This window comes from Syngnathus acus, chromosome 12 (assembly GCF_901709675.1).
Source record: "Syngnathus acus chromosome 12, fSynAcu1.2, whole genome shotgun sequence".
NCBI classification, from domain to species: Eukaryota; Metazoa; Chordata; class Actinopteri; order Syngnathiformes; family Syngnathidae; genus Syngnathus; species Syngnathus acus.
In genome coordinates this window covers 966,409-986,216 of record NC_051097.1, presented here as the reverse complement: position 1 = coordinate 986,216, position 19,808 = coordinate 966,409, and the positions used below count along the sequence as shown (strand labels likewise).

Here is a 19,808-nt window from a genome sequence, read left to right as displayed (position 1 = left end):
CTTTGGCCGCCATCTACTAAAAGTAAAAACCTTTTATGCAATTTATATTACTTCACACAAACACTACATCCAACTGCTCCTGGTTCAGCCCCCCGGTCAAAATTTAGAACCCAATTCGGCCCGCAAGTCAAAAAGTTTGCCCACCCCTGGTCTAGAGAGTACGCCATCCAATGCAGATGGGTCTTGGTTCAAACCGACCTGTCAAATCAAATGTGTTAATTTGCTGTGGCGTACCTTTCCTGTGCTTCGGCAGCGGACGCTCTTCCTCTTTCAAAATGGTGCGGCTTGCAATAATGGCCCGTCAAGAGGTTGGTCAGCTCCAGATTCAAAAGGGAAACGTCTGTTGCCGTTTTCAAAGGAGACATATTTGAACACATTCATAGTATCTTTCGCTGATGTGCCAAACATATAAGCATCAATACAAATAAAAACTTCAATAATAACCTTACTTCTGGGCACCATATCAAGTCATCTATTGCCTCCTGAATCATATTCTTTAATGGCAAAATACTAAGTGATCAAGTGGGCCATTTTTCTTGGCATAGAGCAGTGGTAGCAGTTTTGAGTGGACCCAGGTTTTTTATTAGATCTTCGACAACAGCAATGGCAATCCTAAGTGTAAAGATTTTGTCGTCATTTCTATAGAGCTGTTCCAGTGTGTGACGTCCACAATTAGTTTGTACAGGTTTGTGCGCTTAAACGTCAAAAGTGCCATCTTATTAAAACGTTCATCTCGTACCAAGATTATTTATTAGAGCCCGAGCAGAGACCACTGTGAGGTCACTATTGTTTTTGTTGGAACACTACTTATTTTGTTTTCTCCGTAAAGGACTGCCTTTTTGACACCCTAAACATGCCCGAAAACTCACTACATTTTGCAAACTTGGTGAACATTTTGATAGTTTAATGTTGTCATAAACGATGACAACAAAAATGTCTTAGTTGTGCCATGTGGAGTGTAAAAATAAACCTTATACCTACAAAAATTGGCAGGCACGAGACATACAACGTCCATTGGAGCCATAGTCTAAAAAGAACAGAAAAAGAGTTGTGACTTTTTAAACGACCAATTTTAGCCCACTTTTGCACAATAACTGGTCATACTTTTACACCCTTGTGCAGGGGTGTCAAACTGCAGTCCTCAGGGGCCGCATTACCTGATTCAATTGATCAGGATAATTATCAGGCTCCTGCAGAACGTCAGGATGAACTGATCATTTGAATCAGGTTTGTTTAATGAGGGAAACTTCGAAAACATGCAGGAATGGGCCCCCGAGGACTGACACCTGTGTCCAGGACTCCTAGAGAATTCATCTGACAGACTTCAAACTTGGGTTGTACCATCTTGCACGTGCAGAAACAAAGGTCACACACACTCCTCTTCTCGCATTCCCAACAATCGCCTGCATTCTTTAATGCATGAAATTGCACTACGAGATGTAAACCTTCTGTGAAACAAATTAAAACTTGGCCAGAGGGGGCCATCTCAGCACTAAAAGACTGTTTTGACCACACCGATTGGACCGACTTCCAACCAGTATGTGTCAACATAACAGAATACACCGAGTCTGTGACAGGTTACATATCCAAATGCATGTCACAAAACACATCACCACGAGGGCAAACGACAAACCCTAGTTCACAGGGGAGGTACGTGAGCTCCAGAGAGCACGGAACTCTCCTTTTAAGTCTGGCGACAGGGAAGCCCGAAGATCAGCGAGGGCTAACTTGAATGAGAACAGCCAAGCTTTCCTATGGACAGAAAATCCTATCTCATTTTACTGGCACAAAAGACCCCAGACGCCTATAGCAAGCAAGGCATTCACTCAGTAACAGACTACAGGCCCACTCCTCAACCCTGCGAGGATAACGCAGACTTTCCCAACTCTCAATGTCTTCTTCAGTCGTTTTGAAGAAGACACCACCACCACTCCAACAAAAGCCCCCCACTGCTTGGACAATACAATACTTAAACTGAACCCAGCTGATGTGCGTAGGACCCTTGGAAAGGTCAACCCAAGAAAAGCTGCAGGCCTGGACAATATACAGGGGCTGGCCAGTGAATTAGAATATCATCAAAAAGCTGAATTATTTCAGTAATTGCATTCAAAAAGTGCATTATACATTGTACATTATATTCATGCATTGCACACAGACTGATGTATTTCAAATGTTCATTTCTTTTAATTTTGATATTTTTAAGTGACAACTAATGAAAACTCCAAATTCGGTATCTCAAAAAATTAGAATACGATATCTCAAAGAATTAGAACATTAATATATATTTTTTCCAAAATGTTGGCTAACTGACAAGCATGAACATGAAAAGTATGAGCATGTACAGCACTCAATACTTGGTCGGGGCTCCTTTTGCCTCAATTACTGCATTAATGTGGCGTGGCATGGAGTCGATCAGTCTGTGGCACTGCTCAGGTGTTATGATAGCCCAGCTCTTCTGCATTGTTGGATCTACCGTATTGCATCTTCCACTTCACAATACCCCATAGGTTAAGGTCAGGTGAGTTTGCTGACAAATCAAGGACAGGTATACAATGGTCCTTAAACCAGGTACTGGTGGTTTTGGCACTGTGTGCAGGTGCCAAGTCCTGTTGGAAAGTGAAATCTGCATCTCCATAAAGTTGGTAAGCAGCATGAAGTGCTCTAAAACTTCCTGGTAGACGGCTGCATTGACCTTGAATCTCAGAAAACAAAGTGGGCCAACACCGGCAGATGACATGGCATCCCACACCATTACTGACTGTGGAAACTTTACACTGGACTTCATGCAACGTGGATTCTGTGTTTCTCCGCTCTTCCTCCAGACTCTGAGACCTTGATTTCCAAAGGAAATGCAACAATTACTCTAATCAGAGAACATAACTTTGGACCACTCAGCAGCAGTCCAGTCCTTTTTGTCCTTAGCCCAGGCGAGACGCTTCTTACGCTGTCTGTTGTTCAAGAGTGACTTAATACAAAGAATCCGACAGCTGAAACCCATGGCTTTCATGCATCTCTTTGTGGTGGTTCTTGAAGCGCTGACTCCAGCTGCAGTCCACTCTTTGTGAATCTCTCCCATAATCTTAAATGCGTTTTGTTTCACAATTCTCTACAGAGTGCGGTTATCCCTATAGTTTGTACACTTTTTTTCTACCACATCTCTTCCGTCCCTTCACCTGTCTATTAATGTGCTTGGACACAGAGCTGTGCGAACAGTTAGCCTCTTTAGCAATCACCTTTTTGTGCAAGATGTCAATGGTCGTCTTTTGGACAACTGTCAAGTCAGAAGTCTTCCTCATGATTGTGTACCCTTCAGAACAAGACTGAGAGTCCATTTGAAGGCATTTTCAGGGGTTTTGAGGTAATCAACAGACGAATGTGGCATCAGGTGTCTTCTATATTGAACCTTTTCAAAATATTCAAATTTTCTGAGATACTGAATTTGGGTTTTCATTAGCTGTCAGTTATAATAATCAAAACTAAAATGAATAAACATTTGAAATACCTCAGTCTGTGTGCAATGCATAAATATAATGTACAAGTTTCACTTTTTGAATGCAATGACTGAATTTATTCAACTTTTTGATGATATTCTAATTTACTTGCCAGCACTTGTACCTGGGCATGTGCTTAGAGACTGTGTGGACTCACAAATGTCATCACAGATATCTTCAAGATCTCTTTGAGCCAAACAATCATACCTCATTGCTTCAAAGCAACCACCATCATACTGTTACCCAAGAAATCTCCAGCAACAACTCTGAATGACTACTGGCCCATACCACTCACTCCCATCATGATGATGATGATGATGATGATAGAACTTTATTCATCATGAAGTGCTTTGAAAGATTGGTCAAAGCCCACATACAATCCAGCCTACCTGCTACCTTTGACCCATTGCAGTTTGCGGAACACCCCAAGCGCCCCACGGATCATGCAGCAGCAGCAGCAGCAGCAGCAAGCAGCAAGCAGCAGCAGCAAGCAAGCAAGCAAGCAGCAAGCAGCAGCAGCAGCAGCAGCAAGCAGCAGCAGCAAGCAGCAGCAGCAAGCAGCAGCAGCAAGGAGCCGCAGCAAGCAGCAAGGAGCCGCAGCAAGGAGCCGCAGCAAGCAGCAAGGAGCCGCAGCAAGCAGCAAGGAGCCGCAGCAAGCAGCAAGGAGCCGCAGCAAGCAGCAAGGAGCCGCAGCAAGCAGCAAGCAGCAAGGAGCCGCAGCAAGGAGCCGCAGCAAGCAGCAAGGAGCAGGAGCAGCAGCAAGGAGCAGGAGCAGCAGCAAGGAGCAGGAGCAGCAGCAAGGAGCAGGAGCAGCAAGGAGCAGGAGCAGCAAGGAGCAGGAGCAGCAAGGAGCAGGAGCAGCAAGGAGCAGGAGCAGCAAGGAGCAGGAGCAGCAAGGAGCAGCAGCAAGGAGCAGCAGCAAGGAGCAGCAGCAAGGAGCAGCAGCAAGGAGCAGCAGCAAGGAGCAGCAGCAAGGAGCAGCAGCAAGGAGCAGCAGCAAGGAGCAGCAGCAAGGAGCAGCAGCAAGGAGCAGCAGCAAGCACTTCACCTCAGCCTGGCTCATCTGGAGAACGAAAACAGCTGTGTGCGGAGGCTGTTCATTTACTTCAGCTCTGCCTTCAACACGGTCATTCCGCATAACCTGGTGAGCAATAGCTTTTCTCCATGGGCCATCAGAGTGCTTAACTTAGTCCAGAAACCATGCATAAACACACACACGCACGCACACAAACGCAACTACTCCATGCACCTTACAATTTTTTCTTCTATGCTGCTCTGGACTTTGCCACTGCATCCGCGCTGTCATTACTAGTACTGCTTGCACTCCAGTAAGGAATACCTCAGCTGATTGCCCGTTTGCACCTGTGTTGTTGTACCATCCACACTCTGGTAACAATATCTCATTGTGAATTGTTGTCCTTTTAATGATAGATATTTTAAATGCTCTTTATGTCCAATGATGTTTTATGTCCTATTTATAGTTAGCTGTGTTTTATTTTACCCTCTTACTGCACATTGGAGTTTGGAGAAACGCAATTTCAGTCTTCTGTGTACGGTTGCATAGTTTGAGTGACAAATAAGTTCACTTTGACTTTGAGTTCTTGAAGAGCATCAAGCGCTTTCAGCCGATTTTTGATTTCTTCTTTCTGCTTGCTGCTTCGCAAGATCCTTCTTTGGCGCCATCACTCTTGGATTTTTGTGGCTTTAAAAGTTGGAGCTTTTCCGTACTTTTTCTTTATCTGCTATCCAATGTGCATATGAGTTAATGCAAATTTATAGAGCTCGGTACGCCAAAACCAGCAGACACAGAGACAGCTTCTTCCCCCAGGCTGTTGCTCTGATGAACTCACACCACTCTTAGAGTCTCAGTCATTACTGTGCAATAACATCCTGCTCTCCACACCTTTTTTGAATTTGTCTACACTGTTTGTACTATGTGTCCTCTCTGCATCCATTGCAGCCTGGTCATCCTGGATAAGGGACCTTCCCATCTGTGGTCTCTTAAGGTTTCTCATTTCCCCTAGCTGGAGTTTTGAGTTTTTCCTTGCCCTTTTGGGAGTTTAAGATCAGGGGATGTTTGAGAATATTTGCCATTTTTCACATGTCCTGAGTGTTGTTTGTCACCTAAATGTTGAACAGAGGGTGTGATTTACCGAAGTCAAATTCCTTGTTTGGCACGCTCAAACATGGCGAATAAAAACTCTTGAATCTTGAATTTCCATACTGTCGAACAAATAAAGGTTTCCCATGTTATGACAGAAATTCAACAGATTTCTTTCAGCATTGACATTAATTTTTTATGCTGTGCATAATAATTTGGAGTGACTGTTAACCTCCAGGTTATTAACAATGAAATCATTGAAGTTTAAAATGTGTTATATAAATTATAGAAATTATATAAATTATTAATATTTTTTAACACCATAAACTTCCTGCCATCCTTATTCATGTGCATTACCTCTTGTAATGTGTGAAATGTTTCTGTTTTATTTTCTGTTAAGTGGAGGATTTAGGGTCCTTTTTTGAAAAACGTGACATTAAGGATAGAATGCGGTCAACATGTGTGAAATCTACTCTTTCACTTCGATTGGAGCAGTGTCCCCAGCAGCTCAACAACCCATTCAATGAATATTCAAAATTTGATGGCAAGGTGGGTTCTTTACATTTTTTTGAAAATGACAATCAGACTGTACTTAATGAAAAAGGTTAAGAGGATTAAAGTGAGGATAGTTCAGTTTTGACTAACTTGCCCAGTTTATTTTTTTTTATCAAGAAAATGCAAAGTCCATTATTCATTCATTTTGGAGAAATAATGAAACAACAAATGCCTTTTAAAAACGCTCACTTTTAATGAGGAATAGGGCCGCACACACTGTTGCCCATGTCTTGGTTGATGATGTCACGGAAGTAAGCGATCACAATTTCCCCATTGGAAATCATTGTACAGACACTATCGCTTAAAACGGCCCAAAACAGCTATCAATTGGCACCAAAATTTACATGGACATCTTTACTTATGACTACTTCCATACATCACAAAGATTAGCCTCTCAGTGGCTGATTTAAGAGCAAGAAATGAGCAGCCTCTCTGTGCCCTGTCATATTTCCTTTCACCATTCACCAACATACGCAAACATAATGCATTCAGAAAGGCTTTATGTAAGCAGGGTTGTTCACACGTCGTTATATATATATAGTCAATTGAAATTGGTAAGGCTTCATGTGATTCACCTTTCCCCTGAAGTCCGCGTATGGAGTACCACCTCCGCCTCCAATCTGAAAAAGAGGTGCTTTAAACGGCCACACAGCTGAAGTGTCGGTCTCCTAGCCAGAAGTTCAGTGCTGCCAATCTTTCCAACAAGCCGACCTCTGGGCGTTGTGACGCAGTCCAGGGTGAGCCTCCTGGCTGAGCTTCCTTCCGTGACATAGTCAGGCTGATATGTTAAATCAAGCAGACTCTGCCCAAAAAGTGGGTGTCAGTAAGTGTATTGTCCTTCTGTTCCAAAATACCGTTAAATCTCATCTGAGTTTTTTTATGGGGGAATTGTAGCACTGACATCATTTGTTAATAAAGTTCTATCCTATAAGTGCTAATGTTGGCTTGCTTTACCACCCCTTTACAAGGAGTTAAATCTCAACCACTAGTCAAGCATTTCACTCTGAAAAGAGTGGAACTCCTAGTGTTCTAGTGACGTGGCTAAAAATTCAATACAATTTATTAAACTAGAATGGTAAAGATGGTTTTCCTCAATTGTGTGCTGCGTTTTACAAGTGAATGCCAATGCTGTTATTTTTTTCGTATTTTCTTGACTGTGTAACATCGGATATCTCATTCAAGGGCCATATTGGCACAACAGCGACAAAAAAGATAGACGTCTACCTTTCAATGCAAATGGGTCAGGAGAAAGTTCATCCCATGGCAGTCGTCACCATTGCGAATGCCCGTGTTCATGATCTTATTGGGCTAATCTGTTGGCAATACACAACTGAGGGACGAGAACCAAAACTCAAGTATGTACAAACATTTCAGTTAACAAGTTAACATTCAGCAAATGTTTTAGGTTTTTTTTCTAATGTTCATTTTCTCGACAGTGAAAATGTGAATGCCTACTGCCTTCACATTGCAGAAGATGATGGTGAGGTGGACACAGACTTCCCTCCCCTGGACTCCAATGAGCCAATACACAAGTTTGGTTTCAGCACTTTGGCGTTGGTGGAGAAATATACTTCACCTGGCCTTGGTTCACGACAATCACTGTTTGTCAGAATGTAAGTGACAAATACAGTACAGTAAAACCTCTGACTTCGACCACAATTCGTTCCAGAAAATTGGTGGGATCCCGATTTGGTCCGATTACATTTTTCCCATAACAAATAATGGAATATGGATTAATCTGTTCTGACGTAGCAACAATGGACACTTTTGCGTAATAATTAGTGATTTTTGTGATGTTTAATACACTAATACACTTGTATATAATAAAAATGTTGTGGACCACTGTTGTGCGGCACCGTTTTCCTGGATATGTGGCCAGACACGAGGTCACTGGGGAGAGAGGTGTGTTGATCGCATGTCCGTCTGCCAAGCAAATAGTGGCGCACAATTGACACAAACAAGCCAGAACTAGATCAAGACGGCCATTACTGGAGACAGAAATCTTTTATACGCAACCCCTCATTATGGGGGACAAAAGAAACGCATATGATGCCGTTTTTAAGTTAAAGATTTGGCTCTTAACGAAGGAAATGGAGCTGCCTCTTCCAGCCACTAGAGGGCACTGGGCTATTGTTGATGACATCTTGTTGCATCACCCTTTTTAGTAATTTTGTTCCGGGTCATGTCTAGTTTACGCTCTCGAGACGTGCTTTAGCTTGTCAAGCCGAACCTAACGTTGCTTCTGGGATGCGTGTGCGTGCGTCTGACAGAATTGCCAATAGGGTGCCAGTGGTATTCAAGATTCAAGAAGTTTACTGGCCATGTTAGGGCATGCCAAATGATGATGATGATGATAGAACTTTATTTATCCCACAGCGCGGAAATTTACTTGTCACAGCAGCGTACAAGAGTGCAAGAATACAAGAGACAAGATTCAAATGTAAAAATGGATAAATAACAGACAAGGACAAAGACAAGTGCCACTAGTAGCCGTAGAGACGAAACACATGATCAGGTGCCATGTATGTTGTAGAGTCTGACAGCAGTGGGAATGAAGGACCTGCGGAATTTCTCCTTCCCACACCTGAGAGGTGTTGTCCATGATGGATTTCAGCTTAATTAACGTCCTCCTCTCACCCACAACCTCTACGGAGTCCAGGGGACAGCCCAGGACAGAGCTCGCTCTCCTGACCATCTTATTTAGTCTCCCCCTGTCCTGGTCCGTACTGCCCCCACCCCAGCAGACCACCCCAGCGTAGAGCAGGGGTGGCCAACCCGCGGCTCGCGAGCCGCATGCGGCTCTTGCCGGGTTTCATGCGGCTCCTTTACGTTTATATCAACATTTGTGGGTTTATTTGTTTGTTTGTTTGTTTGTTTTTGTGCGTGTTCACTTCGCTTGAGTTCAATATGGTATTTTCGTCAAACGCTGTGTGTTCGCTTCGCTTGAGTTCAATATGGTATTTTCGTCAAACGCGCATGCGCATGAGGTGAAATCCCGCAAAGGAGGAGGGGCAAACCCATTCGGGGGGGGGGGGGGGGGGGGTAATGTGGCTCTTTGCGGTACACAGTAAAAAAATGTGGCTCTTAGTCTCTGACTGGTTGGCCACCCCTGGCGTAGAGGATGGCTGATGCCACCACAGAGTCATAGAAGGTCCTGAGGAGAGCCCTGCACACACCGAAGGACCTCAGTCTCCTCAGCAGGTAGAGGCGACTGGCCCTTCTTGTACAGGGCGTGGGTGTGATCAGTCCAGTCCAGTTTGTTGTTAAGGCGAACACCCAGGAATTTGTAGTTCTCCACTACCTCAATGTCCGATCCCTGGATGTTCACCTGAGTGAAGTGGGGCGCTGTCCTCCTGAAGCTTACAATCATCTCCTTCGTCTTGCTGGTGTTCAGCTGAAGCTGGTTGAGCTCACACCAGCTGACAAAGTCCTTGATGACCGTCCTGTATTCCAGATCGTTCCCCTCCGTAACATATCCAACAATGATCGTGTCGTCCGAGAACTTCTGGATGTGGCAGTGTGCGGTGTCGTGGGTAAAGTCCTAAGTGTACAGGGTGAAAAGAAAAGGACAGAGCACCGTACCCTGGGGGACACCTGTGCTGCAGCGCACCATGTCAGACTCACAGCGATGTAACCTCACATACTTCTACTGTTGGTGAGGAAGTCTGTAGTCCATGCAGCCAAGCGTAGGTCCACTCCCGCCTTCTCCATCTTCACCCTGAGCAGTGATGGCTGGATTGTGTTAAAAGTGCTGGAGAAATCGAATAACATGATCTTCCTAGTGCTCCCGATGTCCTCCAGGTGAAGCAGTGATCTGTGCAGTAAATAAATCACTGCATCGTCCACCCCAACACCAGGCCGGTAAGCAAACTGCAGGGGGTCCAGCTGCGCTCCCACCAGTGAACGCAGGTGACCCAGGATGATCCTCTCCAAAGTCTTCATCAGGTGGGAATTCAAGGCAATAGGCCTGAAGTGGTTAGGGTCCTTGGGGCGCGGCACCTTCGGTACGGGGACCAGCAGGTCTTCCACAGGGCTGGAACGTTGTTCAGGCCAGGCTCAGGTTGAACAGGTACATGAGCATGCCACTCGGCTGGTCCGCACAGTCCCTGAGCAGTCTCTCCTGAAGTCCACTGTCATCTCCACGGTCTTGAGCGGGTTAAGCTCCAGGTGGTTTTGGCTGTATCAGTGGACAAGCCGCTCCACCTCCTGTCTGTACGCAGTCTCGTCACCGTCCCGGATCAGTCCGATAAGAGTGGTGTCGTCCGCATACTTCAGGAGCTTCACAGAAGAGTCGCCTCAGGAGCAATCATTGGTGTAGAGAGAGAAGAGCAGTGGGGAGAGGACGCACCCTTGGGGGGCGCCAGTGTTGGTGGTCCGGGTGTCTGATGTGATGGTCCCCAGACTCGCATGCTGTCTCCTGTTGGTCAGGAAGCTGGCAATCCACTTACAGGTGGAGGCAGGCACCGCGAGCTGGATGAGCTTCTGGTGGAGGATGTCAGGAGTGATGATGTTGAACGCCGAGCTGAAGTCCACAAACAGGATCCTGGCATACGTCCCTGGGGTATCTAGGTGTTGCAGGATGTAGTGCAGTCCCATGTTGACCGCATCATCCACCGACCTGTCTGCCCGGTAGGTAAACTGTAGGGGGTCGAGCAGGGGGCCCGTAATGTCCTTCAGGTGGTTCAACACCAACCTCTCAAATGATTTCATGACCACAGATGTCAGGGCGACAGGTCTGTAATCATTCAAACCTATGCTGGCGGGCTTCTTGGCCACCGGTACAATGGTGGAGCTCTTGAAGCACGAGGGAACCTCACATGGCTCCAGGGAAAGGTTGAAGATCCGTGCAAAGGTGGGTACCAGTTGCTCAGCACAGACTTTGAGGCAGGAGGGGGACACGCCATCTGGGCCTGGTGCCTTCCTGACCTTTTGTCTCCGGAATATCTGACACCTCCTCCTCGCAGATCTGAGGTGCAGGCGCGGCTTCTGAAAGAGAGACAGTAGGTGATAACGACGATGGAGGTGTAGACAGAGGGGTTGTGGGTGGAGGTGTGTATGTTGATTGTACTGCAGGAGGTCTTGTTGTGTGGGTAGACCGTTCAAACTTGCAGTAAAACCTGTTTAGCTGGTTTTCAAGCCTTGGGTTCTCTACAGGACGGTGGGTTGGTTTCTTGAAGCCCGTGATGCCTTTCCACACTGTTGAGGGATCAGGATTGGCAGGGAGGTGTCTCTCCAGGCTCTCCCCATAACACCTCTTGACTTTCCTGATCTCTCGGTTCAGTGTGTTCCTGGTCTCTCTGAACAGGTCCCGGGCCCCACTACTGTAGGCCTCCTCCTTGGCTTTGCGCAGCACCCTGTGGTTTGGTGTAAACCAAGGTTTGTTGTTGTTGTTGTACAGAAGTTAAAGTTAAGTTAAAGTCCCAATGATCGTCACACACACATCTGGGTGTGGTGAAATTTGTCCTCTGCATTTAACCCATCCCTGTGTGATTTTGATCCATCCCCTGGGGGAGAGGGGAGCAGTGAGCAGCAGCGGTGCCGCGCTCGGGAATCATTTAGTGAGCTAACCCCCCAATTCCAACCCTTAATGGTGAGTGCCAAGCAGGGAGGCAATGGGTCCCATTTTTATAGTCTTTGGTATGACCCGGCCGGGTCATGAACCCACAACCTTCCATTCTCAGGGCGGACACTCTACCACTAGGCCACTGAGCTGGCTTAGTCTGCACACACAAGTCCTCACAAAAGCTAATGTATGATGTCACAGTATCGGTGAGTTCATGCAGGTCTGAAGCTGCAGCTTCAAAAACACCCCAATCGTCAAAGCCTGGAGGTCCTGCTTTGACTCCACTGTCATTCCTCACAGTCCTCACCACAGGCAAGTTTTTAATTTCTGCCTGTAGGTTGGGATCAGATGAACTAGACAGTGGTCCGAGAGTCCTAAAGCTGCATGGGGCACAGAGTGGTATGCGTTCTTTATTACGGTGTAGCAGTGGTCCAGTGTATGTGTACCTCTGGTGGGACACGTTATGTGCTGTCTGTATTTGGGGAGTTCGTGTGCGAGGTTCACTGTTAAAATCACCCAGAACAATGATCGGTGAGTTTGGTAATTTTTTCTCCATGTCTGTTACCTGGTCAGCCAGCAGCTGCGTGGCTTCGATCGCACGTGCGTGTGGTGGAATGTAAACAGCCGCCATAACGATCGAGGAGAACTCACGTGGTGAATAAAACGGCCGGCAGTTTATGAAAAGTGTTTCTAGGAGAGGGCTGCGAGACTTAAAACACCGTGACATCAGTACACCAACCTTCATTAATATAGAAACATAGACCCTTTGTTTTTCCCGTGAGCTCCGCGCTGCGATCTGCGCGTAGTAGCTGCAACCCAGTTAGCTCTACGGCGTGGTGGGGGGTTTCGACGAAGCACAGGGCGGCGGATCTGCTAACGTCCGTGTTCCTTGAAATGAGAAGCAGCAGTTCGTCTATCTTGTTAGCCAGAGAGCGGACATTCACCAGATGAATTGATGGTAGGGGAGCACGGGACCCTCTCTGCCTCAACTTCACGAGGGCTCCGGCGCGCTTGCCACGCTGCCGTCTTTGGCATGCTAGCTTGTAAAGCGCCCCCGCGCCGGCTAATATCTCCATCAAACAGACTGAGTCAGTGAAAACCGGAGAGAAAGTATCAGGTGAAGACTGTCCGATGTTTAACAGTTCTTCTCTGGTAAAAGTGATCCGGGGTGGGCAGCAGAAGACGCAAAAAACACAAAGAAGCAGAGAGCGAGTCACCGAGACGGCCATCCGCGGTGCCATCTTGTTGGCACCCTATTGGCAATTATGTCAGATAAGGCTCAATTTCTTGCAGAAAATTATTGCAATTACAAATGATTTGGTATTAATATCTTCATTTGTTTTGCTTGAAATGAAAAAACACAAAAGAGAATGAAAAAAAAGAGTGAAATCAATTGTCATTTTGCAATAAACTTGAAAAATGGGCAGACAAAAGTATTGGCACCCTCAGCCTAATACTTGGTAGCATAACCTTTAGACAAAATAACTGCGAATAACTGCTTCCGTTAACCATCAAAGAGTTTATTACAATGCTCTGCTGGAATTTTATACCATTCTTCTTTGGCAAACTGCTCCAGGTCCCTGAGATTTGAAGGGTGCTTTCTCCAAACTGCCATTTTGAGATCTCTCCACAAGTGCTCTTCAGGATTCAGGTCTGGACTCATTGCTGGCCACTTTAGAAGTCTCCAGTGCTTTCTCTCAAACCAATTTCGAGTGCTTTTTGAAGTGTGTCATTGTCCATTACCTCTTTGGGAGACCCAGCTTTCTCACACTGGGACATTACGCTGCAAATTTTGTTGGTAGTCTTTAGGCTTCTCAATGCCATGCACACAGTCAACCAGTCCAGTGCCAGAGGAAGCAAAGCAACCCCAAAACATCAGGGAACCTCCGCCATGTTTGACTGTAGAGACCGTGTTCATTTCTTTGAAGGCCTTGATTTTTTTCCTGTAAACTCTGTTGATGTCTTTTTCCAAAAAGTCTGTATTTTTGTTGGTAAAGAAATGAACATTTTAATATCAAAGCCTTTGTAATTGCAACAGTGCCCTGCGAAAGTATTCGGCCCCCTTGAACCTTTCAACATTTCGCGACATTTCAGGCTTCAAACATAAAGATATAAAAGTTTAATTTTTTGTCAAGAATCAACAACAAGTGGGACACAATCGTGAAGTGGAACAAAATTTATTGGATAATTTAAACTTTTTTAACAAATAAAAAACTGAAAAGTGGGGCGTGCAATATTATTCGGCCCCCTTGCGCTAATACTTTGTAGCGCCACCTTTTGCTGCAATTACAGCTGCAAGTCGCTTGGGGTATGTCTCGATCAGTTTTGCACATCGAGAGACTGGAATTCTTGCCCATTCTTCCTTGCAAAACAGGTCGAGCTCAGTGAGGTTGGATGGAGAGCGTTTGTGAACAGCAGTCTTCAGCTCTTTCCACAGATTCTCGATTGGATTCAGGTCTGGACTTTGACTTGGCCATTCTAACACCTGGATACGTCTATTTGTGAACCATTCCATTGTAGATTTGGCTTTATGTTTTGGATCATTGTCCTGTTGGAAGATAAATCTCCGTCCCAGTCTCAGGTCTTTTGCAGACTCCAACAGGTTTTCTTCCAGAATGGTCCTGTATTTGGCTCCATCCATCTTCCCATCAATTTTAGCCATCTTCCCTGTCTCTGCTGAAGAAAAGCAGGCCCAAACCATGATGCTGCCACCACCATGTTTGACAGTGGGGATGGTGTGTTCAGGGTGATGAGCTGTGTTGCTTTTACGCCAAACATATCGTTTTGCATTGTGGCCAAAAAGTTCGATTTTGGTTTCATCTGACATGAGCACCTTCTTCCACATGTTTGGTGTGTCTCCCAGGTGGCTTGTGGCAAACTTTAAATGAGACTTTTTATGGATATCTTTGAGAAATGGCTTTCTTCTTGCCACTCTTCCATAAAGGCCAGATTTGTGCAGTGCACGACTGATTGTTGTCCTATGGACAGACTCTCCCACCTCAGCTGTAGTTATCTGCAGTTCATCCAGAGTGATCATGGGCCTCTTGGCTGCATCTCTGATCAGTCTTCTCCTTGTTTGAGATGAAAGTTTGGAGGGACGGCCGGGTCTTGGTAGTGGTCTGATACTCCTTCCATTTCAATATAATTGCTTGCACAGTGCTCCTTGAGATGTTTAAAGCTTGGGAAATCTTTTTGTATCCAAATCCGGCTTTAAACTTCTCCACAACAGTATCTCGGACCTGCCTGGTGTGTTCCTTTGTCTTCATGGTTCTCTCTGCGCTTTAAACAGAACCCTGAGACTATCAAAGAGCAGGTGCATTTATACGGAGACTTGATTACACACAGGTGCATTCTATTTATCATCATCAGTCATTTAGGACAACATTGGATCATTCAAAGATCCTCACTGAACTTCTGGAGTGAGTTTGCTGCACTGAAAGTAAAGGGGCCGAATAATATTGCACGCCCCACTTTTCAGTTTTTTATTTGTTAAAAAAGTTTAAATTATCCAATAAATTTCGTTCCACTTCACGATTGTGTCCCACTTGTTGTTGATTCTTGACAAAAAATTAAATTTTGTATCTTTGTTTGAAGCCTGAAATGTGGCGAAATGTTGAAAGGTTCAAGGGGGCCGAATACTTTCGCAAGGCACTGTATATATATATATATATATATATATAATAATTAACTTAGAATTTCACTCGGCGTCCACAGGTGGGCGCTCTAGACTAGCAAATAGAAAATGACGATATTTCAAAACAAAACATACAGAGGGCAGAACAGTACCGTATTGGCCCGAATATAAGACGACGCTGCTTATAAGACGACCCCCTCTTTTTCAAGACTCAAGTTTGAAAAAAGACTTTTTGAACACCAAATTTAATTTTTTTATATTTTTATAAATAATGCAAATTGCTACCGCTATTGTTGGGGAGCCTGAGGACTGGGGGTTGGCTCGGATGGTTATGCTCTTTTCGGCCTCGGGTGTCGGTCAGAACACAGGAGGGAAGACGTGGTTCAGTTTTGATTGCTTTACTGAATTATTGGTGTAAAAATAAATAAATAAAATAACCATAAATGATATACTCTCTGCAACACAGTTAACATAAGTCATCGAGACAACAAAATACATTTGCTGGCAACCGTTAGTCGCCGTGCCGCTGCGTAACGGCTACACGTACGGTGCGAGGCAAACTTAAAGGAGCACGCTGTCAATCAAATGGCGCGCACACGAAGCAAACCGCGATCGGACAAACAGCACAACAGTGGACAGTAGTAACAATGAAATGTATATACTCACTTTGTGTCAAAGACGCACACGATCACAGCAACATACTCAGTCGATACCAGCAACCTTTAATTTACCGCTGCGCACAAGTGAAAATCGGTATATTGTCTAAAAGTTAAAGTTAAAGCTTTGCGCAGCACCCTGTGGTTTGGTGTAAACCAAGGTTTGTTGTTGTTGTTGTACAGAAGTTAAAGTTAAGTTAAAGTCCCAATGATCGTCACACACACATCTGGGTGTGGTGAAATTTGTCCTCTGCATTTAACCCATCCCCGTGTGATTTTAATCCATCCCCTGGGGGAGAGGGGAGCAGCGAGCAGCAGCGGTGCCGCGCTCGGGAATCATTTGGTGATCTAACCCCCCAATTCCAACCCTTAATGCTGAGTGCCAAGCAGGGAAGCAATGGGTCCCATTTTTATAGTCTTTGGTATGACCCGGCCGGGGTTTGAACCCACAACCTTCCAGTCTCAGGGCGGACACTCTACCACTAGGCCACTGAGCTAGATTCCGAATACAAGACGACCCCCACTTTTTCAGTCTTATTTCAATGCAAAAAACATCATCTTATAGTCGGGCCAAAACGGTATATATATATACATATATATGTATGTACCGTAATTTTCGGACTATAAGTCGCTCCGGAGTACAAGTCGCATCAGCCATAAAATGCCCAAAAAAGTGAAAAAAAACATATATAAGTCGCTCTGGAGTATAAGTCGCGTTTTGGGGGGCAATTTATTCGACAAAATCCAACACCAAGAACAGTCATGAACGAGCAACAACAGGCTAAACGATAGGTATGCTAACGTGACATAAACACAAACGAAGAGCTGAGAACGGCCCTGACGTAACATTTAGAGTTATTAAAAAAACTATTACATAAATAACACGTTAATAAAACCATCTGTGTCACTCCAATTCATTAAATCCATCGATCGTCCTTTGTCAACAATGCGTGCGCGCCGTGCGCACTTCAGGATTGTGTCCCACTTGTTGTTGATTCTTGACAAAAAATTAAACTTTTATATCTTTATGTTTGAAGCCTGAAATGTCGCGAAATGTTGAAAGGTTCAAGGGGGCCGAATACTTTCGCAAGGCACTGTATATATATACCGTATTTTTCGGACTAAAAGTCACTCCGGAATATACGTCGCATTAGCCATAAAATGCACAATAACGTGAAAAAAAACATATATAAGTTGCTCCAGAGTATAAGTCACATTTTGGGGGAAATTTATTCGACAAAATCCAACACCAAGAACAGACATGAACGAGCAACAACAGGCTAAACGATAGGTATTCCAACGTGACATAAACACAAACGAAGAGCTGAGAACGGGTCGGACGTAACATAGTTATTCAAATAACTATTACATAAATAACACGTTTATAAAACAATCTGTGTCCCTCCAATTCATTAAATCCATCGATCGTCCTTTATGTCAACAATGCCGACCGGGTGCGCGCTGCTGACGGCGCTTGCACTTCAAAATATTCCACAGGCCCATATAACGATGTATAAATCATATATCAAATAACTATTATATGAGCAATAATATTATCAAACCATCTGTGTCACTCCAAATCATTAAATCCATCGATCAAATTCCTCGTTCTTTGTCAACAACGCCGCGCGTCCGCAGCTGACGTCAGCCTCGTCGTTATTCCACAGATCTAGTATATAACAATAATGCAGCGTTAACAAAGTACCAGGAAAGACGTGGGTTTGGTAAACGGCTCTTTATTTAACAAAACAAGAGTTCAACGAGTCAACAACTACTGAACTGTAACGATAAATCATATACAAGTTGCTACACGAAATAAAATATACCAAATAACTATAACATGAATAGTTCACCGCCACACGGCCCCAAGCACCGGCGTCGACTTCCAGGCGTGTGGTGGCGTGGACTTCCATCCCCGGAGGTGGCACTTCCAGCCACAGAGGTGGGAGAGAGCTCCATAGAAAAGGACCGGGCGTGCGTAAAAGCCATGTCCGAGCCCCTTCCACCGTCCCCGGACAGCCACCCGGCTGAGCGCCGGCCCCCGACTTCCATCCACGGAGGTGAAAGAGAGATCTGTAGAGTAGGACCGGGCGTGCGTAAAAGCCATAATAGTTTTTCAAACCTTCTGTGTCACTCCAAATCATTAAATCCTTCAAACTCTTCGTGTCACTTACAAACAAAGCCGCTCATGATGCCGGTAGTACGTGGGACCCTTCATCATCCCGTGATGGAAGCTTTGTCCTTTTATGTAAACAACCGCCGCGCCACTGACGTCACTGGAAATTCAAATTACAGTAATCCCTTGCTACATCGCGGTTCGTTTATCACGGTTTCACTTTTTTTTTTTTTTTTAATATGGTGAAAAAATTCAGATATAAGTCGCTCCTCAGTATAAGTCGCCCCCCCACCCAAACTATGAAAAAAAACGCGACTTATAGTACGGAAAATACGGTATATATGCACGATGACTGCTGGGATAGGCTCCAACACGCCCGCGACCCCCGAGGGGATAAGCGGTACAGAAGATGGATGGATGGGTTGGGTTGGGTTGGGCGGTTGGTTGGTACTGCTGGCTAATCTATAGTGTTCTTTGGAATGCCATAAATCATATTCTCATTATTTTATACTTATTATTTAATCTCTCTCCTAACGACTAAGGGAAATTTATGAATGTCTCCATAATCTTCCTTTCCTTATCCATTTTAGAAATGCTGCTCAGGGTTTTTCTTTAATCCCCGTGGACAGTCTGAAAGTAACCATGAAAGAAATTCTTCAGAAAGCACTCAAGAAGAGGAAAGGGTCACAGAAAGGATCAGGTAAATGACACCAGATGAAGTCTAACCAGCAATTATGAAACACATTTTTGTTGTTGTTGTTGTTGCATTTATATTCTTATTCAATCCTTCCTGTTAGAGTGGTGCTCACTCTAACTTATTTGTGCAAGAACCACACGGGAGACAGTATGCCCTTTTTAAGCACTTGCAAGTGGAGAGTCATTCGTCACTGTGCGTACAGCGATGATCGAATGAGGTCTGACTCAGGCCTCTTGCAAGAGCATTTTTATTGAGAGAAACAGGGTGGGGGTGAGAGTGGGGGTGAAACCCCTGGCCTCTGATCAAATCATAGCAGGAGGTGTTTTGCGATGTTGTGTAAACAGAACAACTTTGATTGCGTCCTCTGCAGCTAGTCAATCAGTTCAAAGGATCTTAGCACTTTGTTTTACTACTTTGTTACGACAGGACATGTTTGATTAATTATTACAGGTTACATTCCATCATAAGCATAGGATTAAACTAATCTATCAACCCTAACATATCCCTCCTGTTTATCATATGATTGTCACCCCGATTAACAAACATAAGCAAGAAAATATAACGAAGATAGAAAAATAAAAATAAAAACACAGAAACATCATTGTATTCATCACTTGTGAGGGATTGTCGACGGTCAAATCATCAGGTTTCTGTGAAAAACGTTCAGCCAATTGGCATTATCGCAATCTTCTGTCCGCAGCGCATTAAAATCATCACATTCGACATGCCTGAGATGTTGTATTCGCACTTCAGCTACGGTAGAAGACACAGATCTTGATACAGCTGACTTCAAACATGAGATAACACAGGTCGTAAACGAGCACAACAATACCAGCACAACAAGCATAGGAGTCACAAGTTTCAACAGCAGTTGCCACCAAGTGCCAGACAATAGCCATGAAAAGAAACCCCATTGACGTGGGACTTTGTCTTATGACATGGCCTGCTGTAAGTTCTTCAGTGAGTTCACGGCGTCGTTGATGTGAGTGTCATTA

General features: G+C 44.7%; 1 protein-coding gene and 2 long non-coding RNA genes across 9 annotated transcripts in view; 2 read left to right on the top strand and 1 right to left on the bottom strand.

The window, feature by feature from the left end:
• The window catches only part of LOC119131444, a 546,859-nt gene that overhangs the window by 280,444 nt on the left and 246,607 nt on the right, over positions 1-19,808 (top strand). The gene's annotated exons all lie outside the window — the stretch shown is intronic.
• Positions 1-19,808, top strand: part of mapkap1 (MAPK associated protein 1) — a 75,193-nt gene that overhangs the window by 30,924 nt on the left and 24,461 nt on the right. For 6 of the 7 annotated variants that reach the window (XM_037265833.1, XM_037265831.1, XM_037265829.1 and 3 more), the window contains 5 exons: positions 5,993-6,141; positions 7,330-7,502; positions 7,584-7,760; positions 13,287-13,361; positions 18,707-18,816. In XM_037265833.1, coding sequence (XP_037121728.1) covers positions 5,993-6,141; positions 7,330-7,502; positions 7,584-7,760; positions 13,287-13,361; positions 18,707-18,816 — 684 coding nt within the window. The remainder of the gene's footprint in view (positions 1-5,992; positions 6,142-7,329; positions 7,503-7,583; positions 7,761-13,286; positions 13,362-18,706; positions 18,817-19,808) is intronic. The other variant, XM_037265832.1, reaches the window with a different exon arrangement.
• On the bottom strand, positions 9,484-11,483 carry LOC119131438. Its single transcript, XR_005099651.1, has 3 exons — positions 10,837-11,483; positions 9,730-10,146; positions 9,484-9,610 (listed from the first exon to the last, which is right to left on the bottom strand). It is a non-coding gene; the product is annotated as an uncharacterized LOC119131438 (long non-coding RNA).